Below are 21,816 nucleotides of genomic sequence, written 5' to 3'. Positions count from 1 at the left end.
AGCCTAAGAGAGCACTGGCAGGCACGACTGCCATACTGGCAGGTATGGTGGGCACCAAATTCATGGGCTAGCGCTGCTTGGAACCCAACCCTGGAGCACTCGGGACAGAGATAGAGGCCTCCAACCCCATCAAAGGACGCAAAGTCATAAACTGGAGTACGTGGAAGGCTCTGTTCCCCACCCCGCCTCACCCAGGGGAACCCTCAGATGCCATACCTTCTTGGAGGCGAGATACTCCATGCCTCGGGCCACCTGATAGGCGCAGGATACCAGGTCCTTGGAAGAGAGCTGCTCCTCTGGGTTGTGGCTGGGGTTGTAACAGTACTCCAGCCCGGGGGGCCTCCGGGCCTGCAGGTACTCTCGTAGGTTGCCTTTGGAGGCATACTCCACGATGACATACAAAGGACCTGGGAGCGCGGGCACGGACTTGCCATCAGGGAGGGCAGGCAGGTGCTCGGGCTCAGGTTCACCCCCAGGAAGCCCCACCCTCAATTGCATACCACATGTTTGTTCCCTAGGCCTACCTGCACCTTTAGGGAGCCTGGGAAATTCATTCCACTACCCCAAGAAAGCTAGGGAAATGACTCTTCCCAGCGTACTCCAGGAAGCTCCTGAGCAAAGCTGGGAGGGGGGCTGGGGCTAATTTAAGCCATAGTGACTCACCTGGTTCTACCCACACACCATGTGTATGAGTCTAGATACCGGACTTCTCAGACGAATGCCAGAGGGCATCAGCCCAGACCCTGAGCGGTAACTCCAGCTACCGCTGAATTGGTCTCCCCTCTTAACCCCCTTCCCTAAGCTTCGCTGAAATGCCTCGTCACTGATTACAATCTCCCCGAAACACGCTGTTATTCGAGGGGGAGGCCCAGGTTCTCAGCAGAGCCTCTGCGCTGACTGGGGCAGGAGAATTGGCCTAGCTTGGCACCTACCATCTTGCGTGCAGGCACCCAGCAGGTTGATGATGTTCTTGTGCTTCCCGATCATCTTCATCATCTCCATTTCCGAGATTAGGTCTGACAGGTCTTTCTCTGTTGCATCCGCTTTACACACAAACCAGGAGGGCACGAGACTCAGTTATTTGGAAGGGAGGACAAGAGGAGAAAAACGAAGGGAGGGGACACGGGGTGGATACCCGAGGAGGCCCTGATCTCAGGGACTTGCTTCTTTTTCCTCCTCATTTCACACCCCAATCAATTTTCCCTTCCCCCTTAGGAGAGCTGTTGGCAACACGTGCTAGGGTGTGGGGCGGAGAATGGGTAAGAAAAACCAGCTAGCTATGGTATCTAGAATAAACCCCTGACCGCAGCCCAGACTGACGTCAAGAACAAAGTGAGAATGTGGCCATGTGGCAGGTGTGGACTGTGACATGGCACCGCACAGAATGGTGGCCCAAGGCCCACAGTTTGCCTGGACAAGGAAGGGTTTTTTTTTTTTTTTTTGCAAGGACAGAGACATCACTTACCCTTCAACATCTTCACAGCCACTTTGGTCACACGGTTGGGTTTGTCCTTGTCCAACCCAATGGCCTCTGCCAACACCACCTGCCCAAAGCAGCCCTCTCCCAGGGGTTTGCCTAAAACCAGCCTTTTGGGAAAACAAAGGGTGATGTGAGATGGGGCCGATAAAATTTCCGCCTTGGAGGGACATCCCGTTTCCACATCTCCAAATTCCACCCAACTGAAAGCAGAAAGTGTCAACTACTCTTTCTGGATGCATCTGGTACACCTTCACTCTGAGCGGGGGGTGCTTCCTCTGAAGCTGAGAGTTAAAGTATTACCTATCTCGAGGCAGCTCCCAGCGAGGGTCTTCGGGAAGCTCATATTCAGAGACCCCGGCCAGCATGGGGGTTCCACTAGAGGAGAGCCGTGAAGGCCGAACCAGCAGAACCCCAGAGTTCATGGATGCACTGGAATCCGCCGACACCTACAGGGAAGCGTGGGGTCACCCTTCTAGCGAGGATGGGGTGGGGGAGGGGAGTGGGGGTATTGAGCTGTAGCCGATTTCCATAACTCCCCGCCAGGGCTTTCCATCAGTGGCAGGAGTATGTGTCTGTTATTTGACATTCTTTCTCCAACACAGAGTGGCAGAAAGACCACAAGAGATCTGAAGATCTAAGTTCAAAAATACTTATTTTTGCCACCAGCTACCCTTTTCACTCACCTCTAACAGGAGCAGACCAAATCTATCTCTTCCAGACTGACATTTTGTAACCTATCATTGCAATCACAACTCTACTCTTGACCCCATTCTTTGTGAAAACCCTGTCTCAGATTATGCATCCCTTCCCCCTTTTCTGAAGATTTTATTCATTTATTTCGGAGAGAGATAGCAAAAGAAAGCAGGAACAGCAAGGAGGGGCAGAGGCATAGAGAGAAGCAGGCTCCCTACTGAGCAGGGAGCTCAATATGGAGCTTGATCCCAGGACCCTGGCATTAGGACCTCAGCAGAAGGCAGACACCTAACCTACTGAGCCACCCAGTTATCCAGTATTATGGATTCCTAACTCCCAAAGTACCCTCCAGAATCAGCCCAGCTCCAAAGGAATGTTCCCTCCTTTCACACACCTTCACCCTCTCTGTTCCATTTCCTTGGACAAGAGGAAGGTGGCATCCTGGCACCTGCCTCAGGTCCTCTCCTCTCTATCTCTGTACCTCTAACTGGCCCTCGGGGACCCTTGAAAAGTGCAACCAGAGTTGCACATTCAGCCCAGGTAAGACCTTCTCCCCATCCATGTGCCAGGTGAGCAGTGGGCTTGCAGCTGGGGTATGGTGGGCACCAAATTCATGGGCTAGCACTGCTTGGAACCCAACCCTGGAGCACTCGGGACAGTCCCCTGCCCCTGGTCCAGAAGCTAGGAAGCAAAGCTAGAAGTGGCAGGTTGGGGACAGAAGAGAGGGCAGGGCCCTCCAGGACCTTCGGAGCTCCCAGGGGGCGCAAGAATAGAAGGCGATGCGGAGTGTGCAAATCCCCTATCTACTTTCTGTTACCTGTCTGCGCAGAGGGATGCTCTTGGCCAGCTTGTGCACGGCCATCTGGCTGTGGAAGTCGCTCTTCTTGGTGCCACTCTTCATCTTGTAGATGATGACAGAGCCCACCATGCAGGAGATGAGGAAGGCCCCCGTGCAGTAGATGATAATCTCCAGGTATAGGGGCGAGGTCATCACCGCGGGCCTCTCTTCCAGGGCTGAGTCAGTGTGAACAGGGTATTAGCAAGCTCTGGAGGCCCAGATCACCAGGGTCCCAGCTTCGTAAGAAAGACCACCCCCACCTCCTTTCATCTGAGAATTTTCAGGGCAGAAAAGAACCAAGCCAGGTCCCAGCTAGGACGGAGGTCTGGCACTGAGCAGATCAATCAGCTTGTGATCTCTGAGTCTTCCTGATCCTGCTCGAATCCCCCAAGGGGGATGGACTAGAACTATCTTGCCACTTAAGGCCCATCCTCATTCATTCAGGAGCCTGCCTTGCTCAGCTGGACTGCTGAGACTGCCGGGGACCAGGGACCCCACAAGGACTTTCTCAGTGTCTTCATGGAAACCCGTGCTTCTCCGCAGGGTCCCAGCACTACGTGTAACCCCTGGTACATAGGACAGAGGAACCACTTAGGAGTCTGTTGTCCCTGACAGCCCAGGGGCATCTTCTCCATTTCCATGTGCCACAGCACCTGACATACAGCAATACCTTGTGAGTTCAAGGAAGGAGAAGAGGGAGGGACCCAGTCTGTGTCCTGGGTCCTTGTCTTCTGCCTGTGCCTCCTGGGTCAGGTCAGACACATAAATATTTGTACCTAGCTAAAACACAGGCAAAACTAACTTCATTTCCCACCATGTCTGGACTGCTTGAGATGAGCATGTCCACTTTGCTGCACTTAAGGATTCTACTCAGCCCCAACTCCTAAAACTGAAGGAGGAAACTGGGGAGGAGGCACTGTTTTCTTCTCTTCTCCCACCTTCCATTTAGAATTCAGCCTGCTCCCACAAAAGCCCATCCAGCTGACTCCTGTTTCCTTATGCACGGGGGGACAAGGAGGCTTCCCGGACACCCCTTCCCCACCAGCCTGAATGCCCCTCTTCCTTGCATGGCTTTCTTCTAAAGAAACCAGCCAGCCACAGAGGCAGGCACTCCAGGGACCTCCCCAGAGAGGCACCAGTGTGACCCCAGATGAAACCTGAAGGAACCCCGGAAGCCCAACAAGGAGGCAGCAGAGCTGGTAATAGGAGGAAGTGTTTCTGTTTTTCTCTCTCCCCAGTATGGACAAACGAAGACAACCAAGTGGGAGCACACACGGGACAAAGACAGCGACGGGATAAAAACAGAACACTTCTCTGCCTCAAGCAGGGGTCAGACCCTGCTGGCCAGGCAGGGCAGAGGAAGAGAGAGGGACGGAGAGGAGGAAGTGTCAGCACTGTGCCCAGACCCACGTGCAGGACACTCTGGAGGCAGTGATCACCAGCCCCACCACCTGAGCGGGCTGTAGGCTCCTTCCTTCCCAGCCCAGCACACACACCTCCCTTCCGGGAGCCCAAGAGGATACATGGGCAGCACGGAGTCCCCTATGGCCTCCAGAGTCAGGCCTCACTTAAAGCTCCACTTCCCGCATTTGGGTGGATGGAGCCTCTCCTCCCGAGATCAGAGGACGGCGGGGGTGCTGGCCCTCTTCCTGATAAGCAACAAGCCTCTCTTTCAGAATGCCTACATCTGGTTAGAGGAGACGACCCAGGCCTCTCTTGAGAACTCTGGAGCCAGCAAAAAAGGATCAGACTAGTTAGGGAAGGCTGCTGGGCCCAAGGAGGGAAGGAGCCTGCCCTGCATGAGAGCCCGGCTGCAGGTTAGCTCCAGATTCCACGCATGCATTGCATTGGCCAAGGGGGAGAGCCAGATGCGGGTATGCAGGTGGGAGGCCTCCGTGTTCCTGCAAAATGAGGACAGCTCCTGGGAGAGCCGAGGGGATTCGACCCTCAAGCTTTCAGACAAATCGCCAGGGCCACCTGCTGGCCCCAGGAGCCCACCCCTCTACCTCTCCCGGCTCTGTGTCTCCCCCAGCCCACAATGCATGCTCCCCCCGTGCCCGTGGCGAGGGCAGGACATCGAGAGGAGAAGTACAGTGTATACCTTCCAGAACGGTCAACCATGCAGAGTGATGGGACAGTCCGATAGAGTTACCCGCCAAGCACGTATACTCCCCCGCGTCCTCAAAGGAGACATTCCTTAAGTGGAGCACTTCCATCTCTTTGTCGGTGGTATTAACTCCAGCAGTCTAGAAGAGACAACGGAAGCAAAATGGACAAGCACAGGACATGAGACCTCTCAGAGACACACAGAGAAAGGGAGGGAGGGAGGAAGAGAAGGCGGCGGGGGGGGGGGGGGACCGGAGGAAGAAATGCTCCCCAGCGTCTCCTTTGCAACAAGGAACAAACAAAAACCACCAGGCAGCGAGACCTGTTAGAGGAAGACAGTGAGACCCTGAGGGAGGGGCTCTGCAGACTTGAGACGCCGCTGGCTGGTTACGACCCTTCACCAGATGCTGGCAGCCCCTGGCCCGTCCAAGCATGCGGGCGGGCGGCGGGCAGCATGGAGAAATGGGGCCCGGTGGCGGGGGCTGTTTGGTTTCAGGTAGAGAAAGTCAGAAGGCACACACAGGAGGGATGGATGGGTGCTGCGGTCACGCGTGCGCGCGCGCACACATACACACACACACACGCGTGCGCGCGCAAACACATGTACACCCTGTTGGTTTGCAAGGGGACGCCCGGCCCCTTCTCTTCTCCACCACTCAAACCTCCATCTGCACTGCTGTTCACGCGGCCAGACCCAAGCCACAAATGCACACACAGTTGAGGAGCACACATAAGGCACAGAGGGAACAGACACCAACATAGGACCGAACCAAAGCAGCCTCCCAGGCCGGGTATTTTTCCATGGCTCTGGGCTCTAGAAGTACAGCAGGGTGACAGGAGAGTCGGGTGCTGGCTTCCCCATCTGCCCCAGCAGCATGGGGCCTGAACCACACTCCCAGCACAGGGCCCCATCCAGCTCCCCATTACCTTTTGCCACAGGTCTGGTGACAGTGAGCCACGCAGACTGGCTAGCTTCACCAATATAATTGGAAACCTTACACACATACTCCCCGCTCTGGGCCTCTGTCACATTGAACAGGGTCAGCACCTCCGCATCCGAGCTATTAATCCCCGAATGCTAGAACAAACCAACGACAAGCCAGTCAGTGGGACACACACTGAGACGTGGCCAGACTTCGCTCCCATGTAAGGTTAAGGCAGGCCCAGGGAGCTGAGGCAAGGAAGACGGTAGTGAGATTTACCATCTTTCCCTTCTCAGTAGGACAAAACGGGACTTCGAAGGCCCAAAGCATCTGACTGAAAAAATAAACTTAAAAAGAAAATGGCTGCCCCTAGTCACAGGTTGTATCTGTGTCAGGCCCGCTTGTCCGGGTCTAGGGCAGGGACTCTGAAGGCAGCCAAAAGCCAAGGGCCAAGGCCACGGCCTTGTTCTCTGACATAGCGGTTTCAGCACCAGTAGTGAAGAGAAGGGATGGCCGTAAAACTCTGAGAGGGCCAAGCCAGGGGAGGAGGAGGTCTAACGCTAGGACCAGAGTTAGCCAGCCCCCGGTTACGTCTTGTTGCGAGATCCACTGGGGGAATTAGGCAATTACCTTCCCTGGATTAGAGGAGCATTCGGGGACAATGACAGTCTGGGAGTGAGAGGAAAAGGAAGAGAAGGCCATTACTCCTGATGCTGTTTACAATCTACCTGCAGCCCTTGCTTGTCCAACACTACTTAAGAGTCGTGCCCTTATCGTTCACTCACTCGCCAGACAGGATGTGACTTGGGAGATAGGGTGGAAGCTGGGAAACGCTTGCTGGAAAGGCTTTGGTCCTGGGCAATGGAAGATCAGGAATCCAAATGCCTTCCCTGAAAATAGCTGAGCCAAAAGCCTGAGCAAAGTCACTCTCATGGCTCCCCAGAAACCAGCAGTGGCCTCCCCATCCCTCAGTTCCCACTACAGGCCACTCTCGGTGACCTGTCACTAGCTCTGGGGAATGTGGCTAGGTCCCTATTTAAAACGGAGCATGTGCCTGAAGGGTAAGTGATGCATCCCAGTCACTGGTACTAAGACTGACCATAGCCACTGGGGACCAGGGAGATACAGGTCTCCTTCCCAGCACCCAGCCCACAGGGACCGGGGCCTAGATTACCTTCAAGATCTGGACATAAGGCAGGTTGTCTGGACCAATCTTACTCCCATTCACCTCGATGTGCTTTAGCCACTGGATATGGGGCTGTGGGTCACTGTACACCTTACACATGAACTCCACATTGCTGCCCAGGGCCACCGTCTTGTTGGCAGGCAACCCTGCCTGCAGGATGGGCCGGTGAGGGGACCGTTCTGTGGAGGAAGACACAGGAGAGACTCATGAGGCCCTGCCTTGGCCCGCTTCTAGCTGGGATGCTGACAGAGGGCGTCCTCAAGACCGCCAAAGAGAAGTGAGCTCCCCTTGGCTTTTCCAGTGAGCAGAGCGTTCCCAGTCTCTGCCAAGCCTTAGCCCCATAACTCTGAGCTGGGAGAGGAAGAAGGTCTTCCTCCGCACGGCCATGCATCCATTTTCACAGGCACCAGAAGTCTCTCCTGCCTTAAATGGAGACCCTATCACTTTGGTCACACCCCCAGTCCTCCCTAACAAAAACCACAGAGAGGAGTTTAGACTTGCTCCTGCAAGTGTGGCCCAAGAACAGCACACTAGCAGCACTCAGAGTTCACCAGCAGTGCTGAATCTCTGGTCCTTTCCGGCTGGACCAGAAGCTTCTCTTCATGCCACATCCTCAAAGCCAAGAGAGAATGCTGGTGGGGCAGCTCTTTACTGTAAGAGCTCTAGAGAATGAGGGTCTGCCACAGCGGACCACCGAGAGCCCTGCTGGGCCTCCTCGAGTTTCCTGCGACGCCCCACGGTCGGCATGGGGCTGGGGTCCGGCACTACGGAGCCTCCGTCTGCTCTTCTGTGGAGCAGGAAGCATCACGCCGACCTCGCAGGGCCTGTGAGAACTGCCAGGGCCCAAGCCCCCACCTCCCAGCAGACTGTCCCCGAAGCAGCAGCCACCGGAATGCCGTGTGACCCCCCCACTCTGGTCACTCCTCACGGGACACCAGCCACAACACCTTTCACTTTTCAGGAGCCAGAGAAGCATCCAAGCCTCAACTAAATGCACAAACCAGGCACAAAACCGGCTTCTGGTGACAGCGCTGACCGATGTCTGTGCCAGCCTGGACACTCCGGCCATTCTCTCCAAGCCCTGCTCTGTTTCCTCGCAGCTCCTCTCACCCTGTCGCCGCGGCCTTCTTACCCACGACGTCGAGCTGGTAGGTGTGGTTAATGCTGCCATATTCATTCTCCACGATGCACGTGTAGTTGCCCTTATCCGAAGGCACCACGGAGTCCATTATGATGCTCCAGGTGGCGTAACGGACCTGAGGGGAGACATGCCAGAGCGCTCCACTGCGGGTCTGGAGGAGAACGGAGGCAGAAGCGCCCGGTGGCACTTACCCTCCAGTCCCAGCCTGGGGCCCCCTGCGGCATGTGGGCCAGGACAGGGCAGAGACCGCCCTTCTACCCCGCCCCCGGTCCACGTGTACTGAAAGAACCCATCAGGGGCATGGGCAGGCGGGTGTAAGGAACTCTGGACATCCGCCTGAAACAGCCAGGGCCACCTGCCCTCTGACCTACGTGCTTCCCGCCTTCTCCCAAGTGCCCCAGGCTCTTCCCACTCTGCCCCTCCCAGAGTTCAGCCCAGTATGCCTCTGCCCTCTTCTTCCAAGAACCCTCTCCTCCTGCCCAACCTTGGGTCAGAATGGTTCTCACTATCCCTCTGGGCCCCTGATCACAGCCCATTTTTTGTGACAAGTGTTCAAGGATGCATGCCCTCCTGATAGACTAGAAATTCTCTGTGGTCAGGAACACTGCCTTGCACATAGCAAGTGTTGCATAAATTACTTTAAAATGTTTCCCTATTTTTTCTGATCTCTGCTTTCCTTTTCTTTTAAAGTTTTTTTGTTTGTTTGTTTGTTTGTTTTTAAAAGCAATCCCAGGGTGCCTGGGTGGCTCAGTGGGTTAAAGCCTCTGCTTCGGCTCAGGGGATGATGCCAGGAGCCTGGGATCCAACCCCACACTGGATTCTCTGCTCAGCAGGGAGGCTGCTTCCCTTCCTCTCTGCCTACTTGTGATCTCATCTCTGTCAAATAAATAAATAAAATCTTAAAAAAAAAAAATAAAATAAAGCAATTTCTACACCCAACATGGGGCTCGAACTTACAACCCTGGGATCAGGAATCACACACCACCAACTGAGCCAATCTGCTTTCCTTGTACAAGATTAATGGCAAAAAAGCAGCGAGGTGAGATGGGACAGAAGGATGATCAGAGTCTAAAGAAGTGATTAAGGAGGAAGAAGTTCTTCCTAGAGACGTAGATGGGCAAAGGATGCAGACAGACCATTCACACAGCAGGAAACAAAAATCGCTGATTAGGGCGCCTGGGTGGCTCAGTGGGTTAAGCCGCTGCCTTCGGCTCAGGTCATGATCTCAGGGTCCTGGGATCAAGTCCTGCATCGGGCTCTCTGCTCAGCAGGGAGCCTGCTTCCCTCTCTCTCTCTGCCTGCCTCTCCATCTACTTGTGATTTCTCTGTCAAATAAATACATAAAATCTTTAAAAAAAAAATTAAAAATCGCTGATTAATACATGAAAATCTGAAGTCTGCTAACAAGCAGAACAATACATAAGAGAAGAGTGAGGCACTTTTTTCATCAAAGTTGTTGGCTCAGGTATGGGGAACTTGCCATTCCCATTGAACTAATTTTTTCTTTTGGGAAAGTAATTGTTACCATAATAAAATAAAATTAAAAAATAAAATCACATTCCTGCTCATTACATCATCCTCCATTAAAGCAAATATCACAATAAATAAAATATCAAATCTTCCTGATGTACTTGGAACTCTACTGCCCAGTACACTTTCTGGAAAGACATGTGTTCAGGAAATGTTCATGTAAAAAGAAATAAATGAATGAGTAAAATTACCTAATTACTGGAGGAGAAAAAGATGATGCAAAATATGCATGAAGGGCTTAAAAAAAATTCTTATACTTGGTCTAGTAACTTCACTCCTAAGCAATCTTTAAAAACATGAAGATTTATGTACAAAGATATTTATCATAATATGATTTATATTAGTGAAAAACCAGAAAATGACAAATACCACAAAACAGGTTGTTATGAGACATTTTAATAATGAAATACTATGCAGCCATGAAAAATTATCTCTCAACCACATGGTGAAAGACTCATGTTATAATGTTAACAAGCGACAAGAAATTATGTACACAGTGTGATTATATAAAAACCATATACATAGAAAAAAAGACTGAAAAGGTTTTTGTTTTGTGAGAGCAAGCACACAAGGTGGGGGCAGGGCAGAGGGAGAGAGAATCTCAAGCAGGCTCCACGCCTAGTGTGGAGCCCGATGAGGGGCTTGATCTCACGACTCTGAGATCATGAGCTGAGCAGAGTTGGACGGTTAACACTGAGCCACCCAGGTGCTCCAAGACTGAAAAGATTTTAAAGCTTCATTTGCAGTTTCTTGTACCTGAAATTTTTCTAAAGTGCCCTGCTTTTATAGTTAGAAATCATTAAACAATTAATGACATATAATAGGGATTTTCCAAGTAGCTTCTCCTGTTCCTCGTAACACCAACTTTCATATATACACACGTACCTTGTAGCCTCCAATCCTGTGGTCAGGTTTGAATTCTTTACCATTTTTCAACCAGCGCAGTGTGGGGTTGGGAGTCCCACTGGAAGGGCATTTGAACTTCACAGTCTTGGCAGCCGGCACCGCATGCAATTTCTTTTCCATCTTTTCTGGGGATGTCCAGTATGGAGCCACGGCTGCCCAGGAGAAGCCAAGAGAGACAGGCAGGGGCCAGTCAGGCTCAGGAGCAGGAGCCTTGGTCAGGACCCGGAGGTGTCCTGCCTACCTGCCCAACACTTGTGAACAGTGCCTGCTCTAACCAGGGCATCCCAGGGACCCCAGGGCTAAGCATCATGACCCCATGTGTCCTCTCCTCCCATTCTCCCAACAATCATCCAAGCCTCACCATTCCCACTCAAACCCAACGCCCGGCCCAAAGGGCAGTAAGGTAGGAAACAGTGTCTCACGCATACGGTTTGGTTTGGTGTTATCTGTCTCTTTCTCCTCTGAAGAGGAGTCATCATCATCGTCGTCATCCTCCGAGGAGGGGAGAGCATCTACGGGAAGCAGAAGGGGGCACTGAGGTCCCTTCGAAGGAAAAGGGCTCACTAGGTTTCCATCCATATCAACAGCCGGCCATGGACATAAAGACCAGTCCGGTTACAGACGACTGCAGGTGCCTGTCCCCATACTGGACGCCAGTCCCATCCTGCCCTCAGTGACAGTCGCTCTGCAGGATGGAAACGTCATAGAACTGCAAGCTCTATGCCTGTCCCCCACCTTCCCCATCCCAGCACAGTGCCCCTCTGTCCAGAAGTCTCGAGACTTGCCAGTTCCATCAGGGGCAGCCGGTCCTCTCGAATTCCATCCCACCCTGCATTCAGAGGTTCTCGAAACTCAGCACCACCCACATGTGCTGGGTCTCAGGACGAGCAGCCAGAGAAACTATGTGTCTCCTTGAGAAACCCGAAAAAGGTCTAGGCACGCCACGGCCAGAAGCCATTTCTACAGCCACGGCCCAAATAATTTCTAATTGGGATTTTTCCACCACACATGTGCTAACGTTTGGGGATGTCCTTCATAACCAAAGCAGAGAGGGAGCCCACCACAGTCCGCAGCTGCCAACACTTCTCCGCAAGGATCCACTCCTTTTAAAAGGCTTGACACACATGTGGTGGCCAAATAGCGTTCATGCCAGATCTTTTTCCAGTCCCTCCTAATGCTTTTGGGGGTCTGGACGGAAATAAAGGAGGCAACTCCTTCAACTGGGGGCAGGTTCTAAATGATGCCTGGAGGAGAGGTGATGCCCAGCCCTCACCCTGGATTTGCACACATGGTGTAAAGAAAATTCAAGCTCTTCTTTGTTTAACCCTAGAGTTGTATAAAAGTCGTGTTCTAGAAGTGGCAGATTCCCAAAGTCACAGAGCTCTGGGGTTCCGTGGCTGCCCTTAATACAGCTCCAGAAGCTGGAGGACAGATGTATTCCATGAAGCCTGGGAGCATGGTGATGCACCTGGATCCCTTCCCATCACAGTAGGGACCCACCTCACCACACAGTCCGGGGCTCTAACCCCTGAGCCAAGTACCAAGTCCAAATGGCAAGGGAATGACAGAATGGAAGCTGGCCGAGTCCCAGGTAGCACCTGGAGATCTGGGCAAGCGATGGTGGAAAAAATCAGTGTCTTATTGACCCAAGTGTATCAGCAGTCACTTCTAAGGCGGATCCTGGAAGGCCAGATCGATGACCTGAGGCCTACACCAGCTGGTCACCCCTTAGAGCTAAGCCACGCGGCGGGCAGGGAGCAGTGTTAGTGGGCAGCAGTTTCCGAAGCAGAGTGGGGGCAGATCTTGAAGGGGCGGAGGTTCGCCTCCCCCTGAAACCAGCAGAGAGGATGGGAGGGATGGATCTGGGGAGAGGGGGAGGGCAGGTTTTGCTACCAACCTGAGACATTGACGGAGAAGTAGGTGGTGTCACTGCCTGAGGGGCTGCTGGTCACACAAGCGTAGAGGCCGGAGTCGGCAGGCACGGAGTCCCGCACCTCCACCTCCTCCCCCGTGATGCGGGTACGGTTGCTTTCCACCAGCTGCACCCCGTCCCGCAGCCAGTTGATGCTCTGGACATCGTCCCGCAGCCGACAGCGAAGCTGCAGCGGGTCACCAGGGTGGACCAGGAAGGACTCCACTTCCACGGGGGCTCCCCAGGGCTGGGCTGCAGCCACCCACGGGGGGGCCGGGAAGAGGAACCGAGGATGGGGCAGGAAGAGGGGGAGAGGAAAGAGGGAGAGAGACAAAGGGAGTTAGGCTAGGCGAGCCGCACGGAGCTGCGACATCCTGGGGGCTACAGAGCTTGGAGGGGGGAACGGGGGTAGGGGTCAGTGGGGGACAGCTGGCCCCTGGAACCCCACCTCTTCTTCTCTACCCGACTCCCCACAAAGGGCAAAAGAAGAAAAGAGGCAAAGCCAGGAAGCAGCCACAGCAGCATTAAGCAGTTGACTTTCATTTCCCTCCATTCAAGGGGGGTGGGAAGGGGAGGAAGGCCAGTCCGTCCCCCACCCCCCGCAACCTCCCCACACCAGGGCTTCTTTGTGTCCAGAATGCCCCTGCCTGCACACTCGGTTCTTTGACAAGAGTGGTCACTTCCCAGGAGAACACCCCATCCCTTTGGGCTAGGCCCGCCTCAGCGCTTTCCCTATTAACAGCTGAGCAAACCCAGTCCCTCAAAAATCCAGCAGCCCCCACCTAAAGGAGAGAGAAGGTAATTTGTCAACAGGGGCTCTCGGGTCCAATGATCTGGCAGGGAGGGGTCTGGGCCCTCAGTGAGTCCGATGTGTAAGACGCGAAAGTGGAAGAGCCGGCCCAAGGAGAGGTCAGCTCAGGGGAACCTCTGGCTAACAGGTGTCAGGCCAGAGGATTCAGAGCTTTTGAGTCTATTAGGAGCGGACGCCTGCAGCTGCCACCAAGCCCACACTTGCTCTGGCTACAGCAGCCCTTGCACACAAAGCTCCTTTCTCCTCGTCCCACGGCCGGGCTCCCCCCTCACGCCCCCGCCTTCCCTGCCCCCAACACACTGTCACACACATTCGCTCCCCCTCACCTCTCCTGCCCTGAATCCCGGGTGCTCCACGGCTCACAGATCTGATGCGACCCGGTCACCCATCCATCCCTCTCACGACCAGCAACTGGGCAATGGGCACTGACAAAGAAGGCCTGAGGCCAGGAACGCCCTGGAGGCCACTGTCCCGCACTGTTACACCCCCACCCAGCTCCTGGGCACCCTCTCTTTACTACCCAGGGGAAAATGCGGCTTCTATTTCCATTCAGGATGCCCAGGGGCGCACCCTCCCCACATCCCTGCCCACTGAAGCCCTCTGACCACAAAAAAAGTGCACCTGGGGGCGCCTGGGTGGCTCAGTGGGTTCAAGCCTCTGACTTCCGCTCCAGTCATGATCCCAGAGTCCTGGGATGGAGCCCTGAATCGGGCTCTCTGCTCAGCAGGAAGCCTGCTTCCTCCTCTCTCTCTGCCTACTTGTGATCTCTGTCAGATAAATAAATAAAATCTTAAAAAAAAAAAAAAAGTGCACTTGTTTTGGCTCCTATCCACCACCTGACTTACGTCTCCTGGGAGCCTTCTTTCATTCTCAGCCCCCCACGCCCCAGTTAACCATCAGCGGGCTCCGCCAGGACTCCTTGCAGGTCCCCCAAGTAGGAGCCCCTGAAACACACACTTTCTCCCATCCCCGCACCCCAGGGCCCTTGAAGGCCCACGTCCTGCCAGCTCTCAGCTGCCCTCCAGGTCTCTGCCTGGCTGGGGATTCTGCCTCAAAGCCTCTTCTAGCTCCCAGTCTGGGTCAGATGCCCTCCCACTGCACTGCACACCGAAGGAAAGTCCCCAGGATGGGGATGACACCCAGTACAGTGCCTGGCACTCAAAGAGTTGCCTAATAAATGCTTGTGAACAATGCATAAAAGGACACAGGCACTGTCTCCTCCTCTTCCTTCCTAAACCTTCTTTTCTCCTTCTCCAATTCTCACTGTAACCAACTCTGGAGTTTATCCAGGTTTTTGCCAGAAACCTTACAAATGAAGGAAATGAACCTCTCCGGCGTCAGCCAGCACCAGGGACTAACAGTTGCTTTCCTCAGAGGGGCCAAGGCAGTAGGCCCTGACCCTCTTCAACCCAAGGGCTGTCTTAAATACTGGGTATATGTGAGTCATCAAAAGTGGGGGCGCTGCTTCAAAAGGGTTTGGAAGCCACTAGGCTAACAGTCATTTATATTTTTGTGAATCAGGTCAAGAGGAACACCACAAAGGTGAGCAGACCACATAAGTGATTAAAAATAAGCTTTTGTGGGTCTTGAAAAAAAGTTATTCTTTCCATTTTTAACGGTTTGTGGTTTTGCCAAAAGAAGGGAGAAAAAAAGCAGTTCAGAGTTGACCCTTAAGGAAAACAGGAGACACTCCTATTGATCAAATCTCCACTCCCTCCAATGACCTCACTGATTAAATATTTTGCAGCTCCTAATCTGTACAAGCCGTTGGTCAAATAGTCAACTCAGTAAACTCAAATTCTTAGCCTCTGGCATCACAGCCTCTTTTGGCAGGCCCAGGGGACAAAGAGGTGGTAAGGACAACATGGGCACTTTTCTGAGAGAAAGCAGCAAAGGGACACTGGCCTGGCTGAGACCAGCTCTGGCTGATTCTAGTTTGGATCCCCAACACAGCTTAAGGGGATGTATGAAAAGTCTCAAGGACCAGCTTTCTTTTCCCTGCCACTGGAGTTCCAACTCCCTCGGAGGCTCTAAGCCTTGGTGTGCTCTGCCCCTTTATTCTCCTGATCAAGATCCTGCACCATAAAATCAAAGCCCCTGCTCGGCATTCAAGGCTCTTCTCCCCCACAGAGCCTTCTTCTCCCTCCTTCTTCTCCCTACCTTCCACTTCAAGGCTGGCTGTTCTCCAGACCAAATGCACTCTCTCCTCACAACAAAACTGACTTTGGTTCAAGACCTTCAGCTCTGGGATGCTCTAGTCCTTCCCCCACTCCACCCTGCCCAACGCGGCTCAAAGTGCACCATCAAAGCCGGCAGGAAGCCTGCTGTGGGCCCCAGTGTTGCTACCCTAACTGTAACACAGTTTCTGCACAAACCACACAAATTCACACTCGATTACATACTATCTTGTATCGTTTCTTTTAAAAACCTCTTTGTTGAGATATATTCACATACTATAAAAGTCACCCATTTAGAGCACGCAAGTTCAATTTTTTTTAAAAGTATAGTCATAGTTATGCAACCATCACCACAATCTAACTGTAGAACATTTTCTAATCACCCCCCCAAAAGAAACCCCCCACCCACAGCCAGCCACTGCTGCTTTGTTCCTAAGACATCTGCCTGGCCTGGGTATTTCGCATCAATGGAATCACACACTGATGATCTTTTGCAAGCGTCTTCTTTCATTTAGCATAATGCTTTCAAGGTTCTACCATGTTGTGGCACGTCTCACTACTTCACTCCTTTCCATGGCCAACTAATATTCCACTGTATGGATGTTCTACGTTTTATGAACCTGTATATAAGCTGATGGACATCTGGGTCTACTGTTTCCTAAACAGTCCCAAGTGCCCATGTCTACCTCTCCTAAGAAACAGCAACCAACTCAGAGCAGAAGTGCCTGTTGTCATTTTCCCACAGTGCCTAACAATGCCAAAGACAGAAAACACCCAATGAGATCTTCAACTGAATTTAGCACCTGGGAAAAGCTAATTTTTTTTTTTAAAAGATTTTTATTATTTATTTATTTATTTGTCAGAGAGAGAGAGAGAGAGAGAGAGGGAGAGAGAGCGAGCACAGGCAGACAGAAAGGCAGGCAGAGGCAGAGGGAGAAGCAGGCTCCCCGCCAAGCAAGGAGCCCAATGTGGGACTCGATCCCAGGACGCCGGGATCATGACCCGAGCTGAAGGCAGCTGCCCAACCAACTGAGCCACCCAGGCGTCCCTGGGAAAAGCTAATTTTAAGAGGAACCAAAAATCAGCCCACAGCTCCTGGATTATTTTTTTCATGGCTAAGAGTGCTCTTGATTGTGTGTCAACATCTCTATTTACAAAGCAGGGGCAATGCCACTTTCTTCTAGGAGGCGATGGAAAGGTAACCAAGCAATTGCTGGTTTCCTGGGCCCTGCCTGTCTGCATCGCTGCCGAATAACAGTCTTGACCTGGGGGAGTCCTATTTATGGTGGCTGATGCAAGGATGTCCTTGCTCACCGAAAGCCTCTAACAACTCAGTCCCTACCCTCCATTCTCCTTTTGGTCTTTCTAGTATCCCCCATTTATGTCCCCACTGGGAAAGGCCCTTGTATCTGTGGCCCCAGTTCCTCTGAGCTGGCCTTTCTTTGGTCAAGACCAATGGGCCAGGGTTACACTTGTTAGGTTTCTGATAGCAAGAGAGGAGTGGACAACTTTATTGCGCTGGTCATGGAAGATGAAGGAAAGAAACCCAGTTTGTCACTTGGCCCCTTGAAGCCATGGTTCTTCCCATCTTGGAGAACCTGATTAGCTAGAATGGGATTGCTATAAGGAAAGCAGCAAACCAGAACACTTACTTGCTTTAGCATCTTGTTTCCCAAGAGATGAGGTGGGAAACAAGAGGCTGGAGGACAGGGGCACCTGGGTGGCTCAGTGGGTTAAGCCACTGCCTTCGGCTCAGGTCATGATCTCAGGGTCCTGGGATCGAGTCCCACATCGGGCTCTCTGCTCAGCAGGGAGCCTGCTTCCCTCCCTCTCTCTCTGCCTGCCTCTCAGTCTACTTGTGATTTCTGTCTGTCAAATAAATAAATAAAATCTTTAAAAAAAAAAAAAAAAAGAGGCTGGAGGACATTGGGTATCTGGATTCTGTGATGACCTTGCCTGAGGCTGGAAGTGTTGGGCCAGGAGTCAGCGCACAACATTCACTCTTATAGGTTTGAGGTGCATGTGTTCAAAGTACATTGTGGAAAAGATGCTCTGCATTCTGATGCTCAAGGCACAGGGTCCCTGTTCTCATCACTGGGCATGGGAAAGCTAGGGTTAGGGTTAGGGATGGACCTGAATATCCCTAGAGGTTAAGACTGCCAACACCTTGGTCAATTCTCCAGAAACCGGGAGTGAACAAAAACTCCTGCTTCGCTGCATGAATGAGACCACTGTGGAAGGCTGTGTAGGCGGGATCCAGAACCCCCTTTAATGAGAGGAAAAGGGATTCATAAGACCAATCACCAGTCCCATCTTGTTTCTCTAACAGAGCCTCTCTATCCCCTAAGGAAAACCAAGAGCAGATCAGGGACCCACACTTTAGTAATCCTCAGGGAACCAGCTAGAAAAAGAGGAGGGGTGAGGGGCAGTGTTTCCCATGAGCTCTCAGGAACAAGATGAATGTTGTTAATGGAGCCTGAGTCCCTCTTCCCTTCCTATATTCCTCCAAAATACCAGGGCTTTGTAGTCCCCAACAAGCCAACAAGAGGTAGCATTTTCTAAGGCGCGACCGGCCAGAAACGTGCCTCTATTCCCTAGCAGGCAGTTCTGCCCTGGGTACATCCCATCAGAGCCAAGTGCTGGATTCAAAATCGTGGAGTCTTCTGCCAGCCTTGGGCACTGTGCCAGGTAGGGGAATGGGGCCTGTGCTGAGGCCCAAACCCATACATGAACATTGTCATTCTTAGGAGACAGTTCCTATGATAGCGACAGGCTCAGGACTTTGGTATGGCACTTGAAACTTCAAAAGGCAGGTTTAGGGCTCTCCAGTGGCTCAGTTGGTTAAGCATCTGCCTTCGGCTCAGATCATGGTCTCCAGGTCCTGGGACGGAGCCCTGCATCCCCATCCCCACCCCCACCCCCCGCCCACCCGCACCCCCCCATCAGGCTCCCTGCTCTCTGCCCCTCCCCACTGCTCGTTCTAATTAATAAATAAATCTTTTAAAAAAAGAGGCATGTTTATTCATGTTCATTCCCATTTAAGTATGAAAAATGGAGATTCATCAGGGATTTCTCTCAAAGTCACACAACAGGGGTCAGCACTGGCTCTCGATGCTGGGTCAACCCAGCCTGGGCCCCTCCAGTGTCTCAATTTTCACCCAGCATCGGGTAGAGCGACAGGTGACCCACTCGAGGTACTTCATGTGGCTTTCACCCTTCCCGTGTCCCTGGCTCCATTCTGGATCAGTCACCAGACACCTTCTCTGGCTCCTGAGACCCTCACCTCTGAATAGTTTACAGCCGAGCTGATGACCTCTGATGACCCCTGCCTGACTCGCTGAGAAAATTAAGAACATCAGGCAAAGGGGGCTCCCCAACCCTCTCCTTGGGCCAGCTCTCCTGCTCACACATCAGAACGGTGCAGCGCTCAAACCCTGACTTGTCTGCACAGGCACCCGCATTCCATGCCCTCACACCTTCTGGGCCCTCGGTGCACTTCTTCCTCCTCCAGAATCTCGAGCCACCCCCCACCCAAGCTCAGCTGTCTAATCTCTCAGCCAAGCCAATGCCCACCCTGCCCCTCTTCTTTTGCTTCCTCCTAAAGTGCCTTTTCCCTCTGCTCTCTCCCTCACTCCTCCAGTCGTGAAAATTCACTCCCCTCACTCCCCGAACTGCAGTCTCCAACCCTATTCTTAATGTGCCCTCCCAAGACATACAGATTCTCTGGCCTTTATCTTGCACTTATTCACGCTGCTTGGCTGTGGGCTGGTCCATAAATGCGCATCTTCTCTAGGCTCGGCGCTGTCACCCACATCCTGCCCTCCAGAGGATAACCCGCCCCAACAAAGCCGGGGCTTGTTGTCTCGGGGTCACATTTTCTGTCATCCCTATGAAACCCTTTTGATTTTGGATTTCTGGGTCAAGAAAATTAGGGGAGAATGGCCATTCTCTTCAGGAACGTGGGGGGAACTGGTGGTCCAGCAATGTTTACAGTCTTGGCACAAACTCCCCAGAGATAAATGAGGGGGCAATTGTGGGTGGGGGAGGGACTCGGGGTGGCTTTGACGGCAACTTAAAAGGAACACAGAACAGCGCGGCAGGGCTCCGGGAACCCTCTGCAGAGGTTTTTTATTACGTTATTTTGGCTTTGAAATGGAACTGAAAACTTACTTTCGTCTGGCAAGGCCGGGCCAGAGCATGGATCTTACCGAAATCCCGGGGAACAACTATCCTCCCACAAGAGTTGGGGCAGAGAGGAAGCCCTAAAAACAGGGGATTCCCTGAACTCACGATGTTCCCAACATCTGGGGAAAGCTGCAGAAATGGGGGAGCAGAGGCATGTGTGATAGAGGAGAAAGAACACACCAAATCAATTAGCAGGGTCCCACACCCTCATAGGGCAGCACTCACCAGTCCCCCAACCCAGGGGATTTGGAGTGTAAGTTTTTTTTTTTCCCCCTTAAATAGGAAAAGGGAAAGAAGTAAGAGGGAACATTTTGCATGCAAATGGGCCACTGCCAGAAGAACCCATTAAAATGTAAAAACTCCACATTCAGCCTGACAAAACGGTGCAAACTGCTGTGTTTGCCAGAGGGGCAGCAATACAGCTCCCGACAAAGGGGCCGAGGAACAATGGCGGGCTGAATGGCCTCTGTCAGCAGGTCCCCTCGCGCGTTGCCATGGGGACCCCACCGGGGCTTACTAAAGGTATTTCCTGAGGAGAAAGGCAGTGCACACAAGCCCAGGCAGCCCGGCTAATCCTGACAGGAAGCCATCGCCATTCAGCAGCCCAGGGGCTTGGGGCCGGAGTTTTGTTTTGTTTTTATTAAAAAAAGATTTCGGTCTTTTGTGTGTCCCACCTCATCACTGTAATTTAGTGCAGAGCCGCCTGCGCTGGCCAAAGCCTCAGCCAGGGCCCTGCGCCCGCCCAAAACAGACCCCCCAAAACAACTCCCCAGTAGCTGGGCCAGAGGAGGCCCAGGCACACAGAACCCCACTTGGGAGACCCAGGTCGAAAGTGCCCTGGGCTCAGAGAGGTCTATGCAAACTTTCAGACAGATGTTGTGAGCGGCATCAGGATGGAGCCCAGGGCTGGACCCCGTGTGCAGGCTTCTATCCCATACCTCCTCCTACCTGTGGTTTCCTCCCTCCTGGGGATGGTACCCCTCTCAGCACCAGCATCCCCCATGTCCCCCTACCTCCCACCACAGGCAGGGTGCTCTCCCGTTGGGGAGAAGGAGGGTAATTAAGTGATTAACAAAGGAATGTGCCCAAAGAGTTGTTTTAAAAGAAATTTCCCTTCTTCCTCTCTCCGAGCTAAAGCTCTCATGCCAAGTGTTTACTGACACGCTCCGGATGGAGCTGGGGAGAAATCTCTTCCTATATCCATTTCCCAAAGCGATTCTCAGTACGCTTTGCTTCCCTCCCGCCTACCTTACCAGGAAGAAAAGAGTTGCTCAGGAAAGAGGAAAGTTCACCAAAGTCGTGCTAGGAAGCCTAGAACCCACTTACCCCCACCCCCCAGCAAAGGGAGACGCCCTGCAGCGGTGGGGAAGGGCAGTCTATGCTCCCAGTTCCTAGAAATTTGTGTCACCATTTCACATTTGGCACCAGAGGAATCCGGCCTTGGCAGATTCAGGGAAGAAAGCCAACAACACAGCTGGCGGTGGAGACAGAAACTCCTGTGTGACAACTGCCCCCCTAGGACACAGTTTAGGATAAATTAACATTTCCTGAGCAAACTTGTAAGTGGAAGGAGCCATCCCCCATGAAGACGGTCAGATGAAGGGGACTCTGTTCACTCGGTGTGATTTGAAGCCAGGCCCGTGCGTTTGCAAAGCTTGCGATCTCGCAACTACACCTTCCCCCAAAGGAGGTTCTGAACCTTGCATTTTGATAGAATCACAAAGGACAACGGATCATTTCGGAGGTATAAAACTGTGCCTACTAACTCCCCTAGACACCCAGGAAGCTTCTAAATCCATGTTTAGATGGGTCCTATTTTAGGAATAGGTGCTCAAGAGCCTCTGTGTAATGATGGAAAACTCCCCCCCAAAGAACCCCAAACCCAGTAAGGACCACTTATGTGGGCTGTAAGCCCAGGCGATCCGGAC

At 52.7% G+C, this 21,816-nt stretch overlaps 1 protein-coding gene across 9 annotated transcripts in view; it reads right to left on the bottom strand.

Moving 5' to 3' along the window:
• The window catches only part of FGFR1 (fibroblast growth factor receptor 1), a 48,024-nt gene that overhangs the window by 2,915 nt on the left and 23,293 nt on the right, over positions 1 to 21,816 (bottom strand). For 2 of the 9 annotated variants that reach the window (XM_044225358.1, XM_044225361.1), the window contains exons 3-13: positions 12,701 to 12,967; positions 11,226 to 11,315; positions 10,783 to 10,955; positions 8,359 to 8,482; positions 7,215 to 7,405; positions 5,113 to 5,257; positions 2,985 to 3,187; positions 1,781 to 1,926; positions 1,466 to 1,587; positions 933 to 1,043; positions 217 to 407 (exon numbers count right to left, since the gene is read on the bottom strand). In XM_044225358.1, coding sequence (XP_044081293.1) covers positions 217 to 407; positions 933 to 1,043; positions 1,466 to 1,587; positions 1,781 to 1,926; positions 2,985 to 3,187; positions 5,113 to 5,257; positions 7,215 to 7,405; positions 8,359 to 8,482; positions 10,783 to 10,955; positions 11,226 to 11,315; positions 12,701 to 12,967 — 1,763 coding nt within the window. The remainder of the gene's footprint in view (positions 1 to 216; positions 408 to 932; positions 1,044 to 1,465; positions 1,588 to 1,780; positions 1,927 to 2,984; positions 3,188 to 5,112; positions 5,258 to 7,214; positions 7,406 to 8,358; positions 8,483 to 10,782; positions 10,956 to 11,225; positions 11,316 to 12,700; positions 12,968 to 21,816) is intronic. The other 7 variants (XM_044225359.1, XM_044225353.1, XM_044225352.1 and 4 more) reach the window with 6 other exon arrangements.

Source organism: Neovison vison, chromosome 11 (assembly GCF_020171115.1).
Source record: "Neovison vison isolate M4711 chromosome 11, ASM_NN_V1, whole genome shotgun sequence".
Taxonomy (NCBI): domain Eukaryota; kingdom Metazoa; phylum Chordata; class Mammalia; order Carnivora; family Mustelidae; genus Neogale; species Neogale vison.
This window is presented reverse-complemented; position numbering and strand designations above follow the sequence as displayed.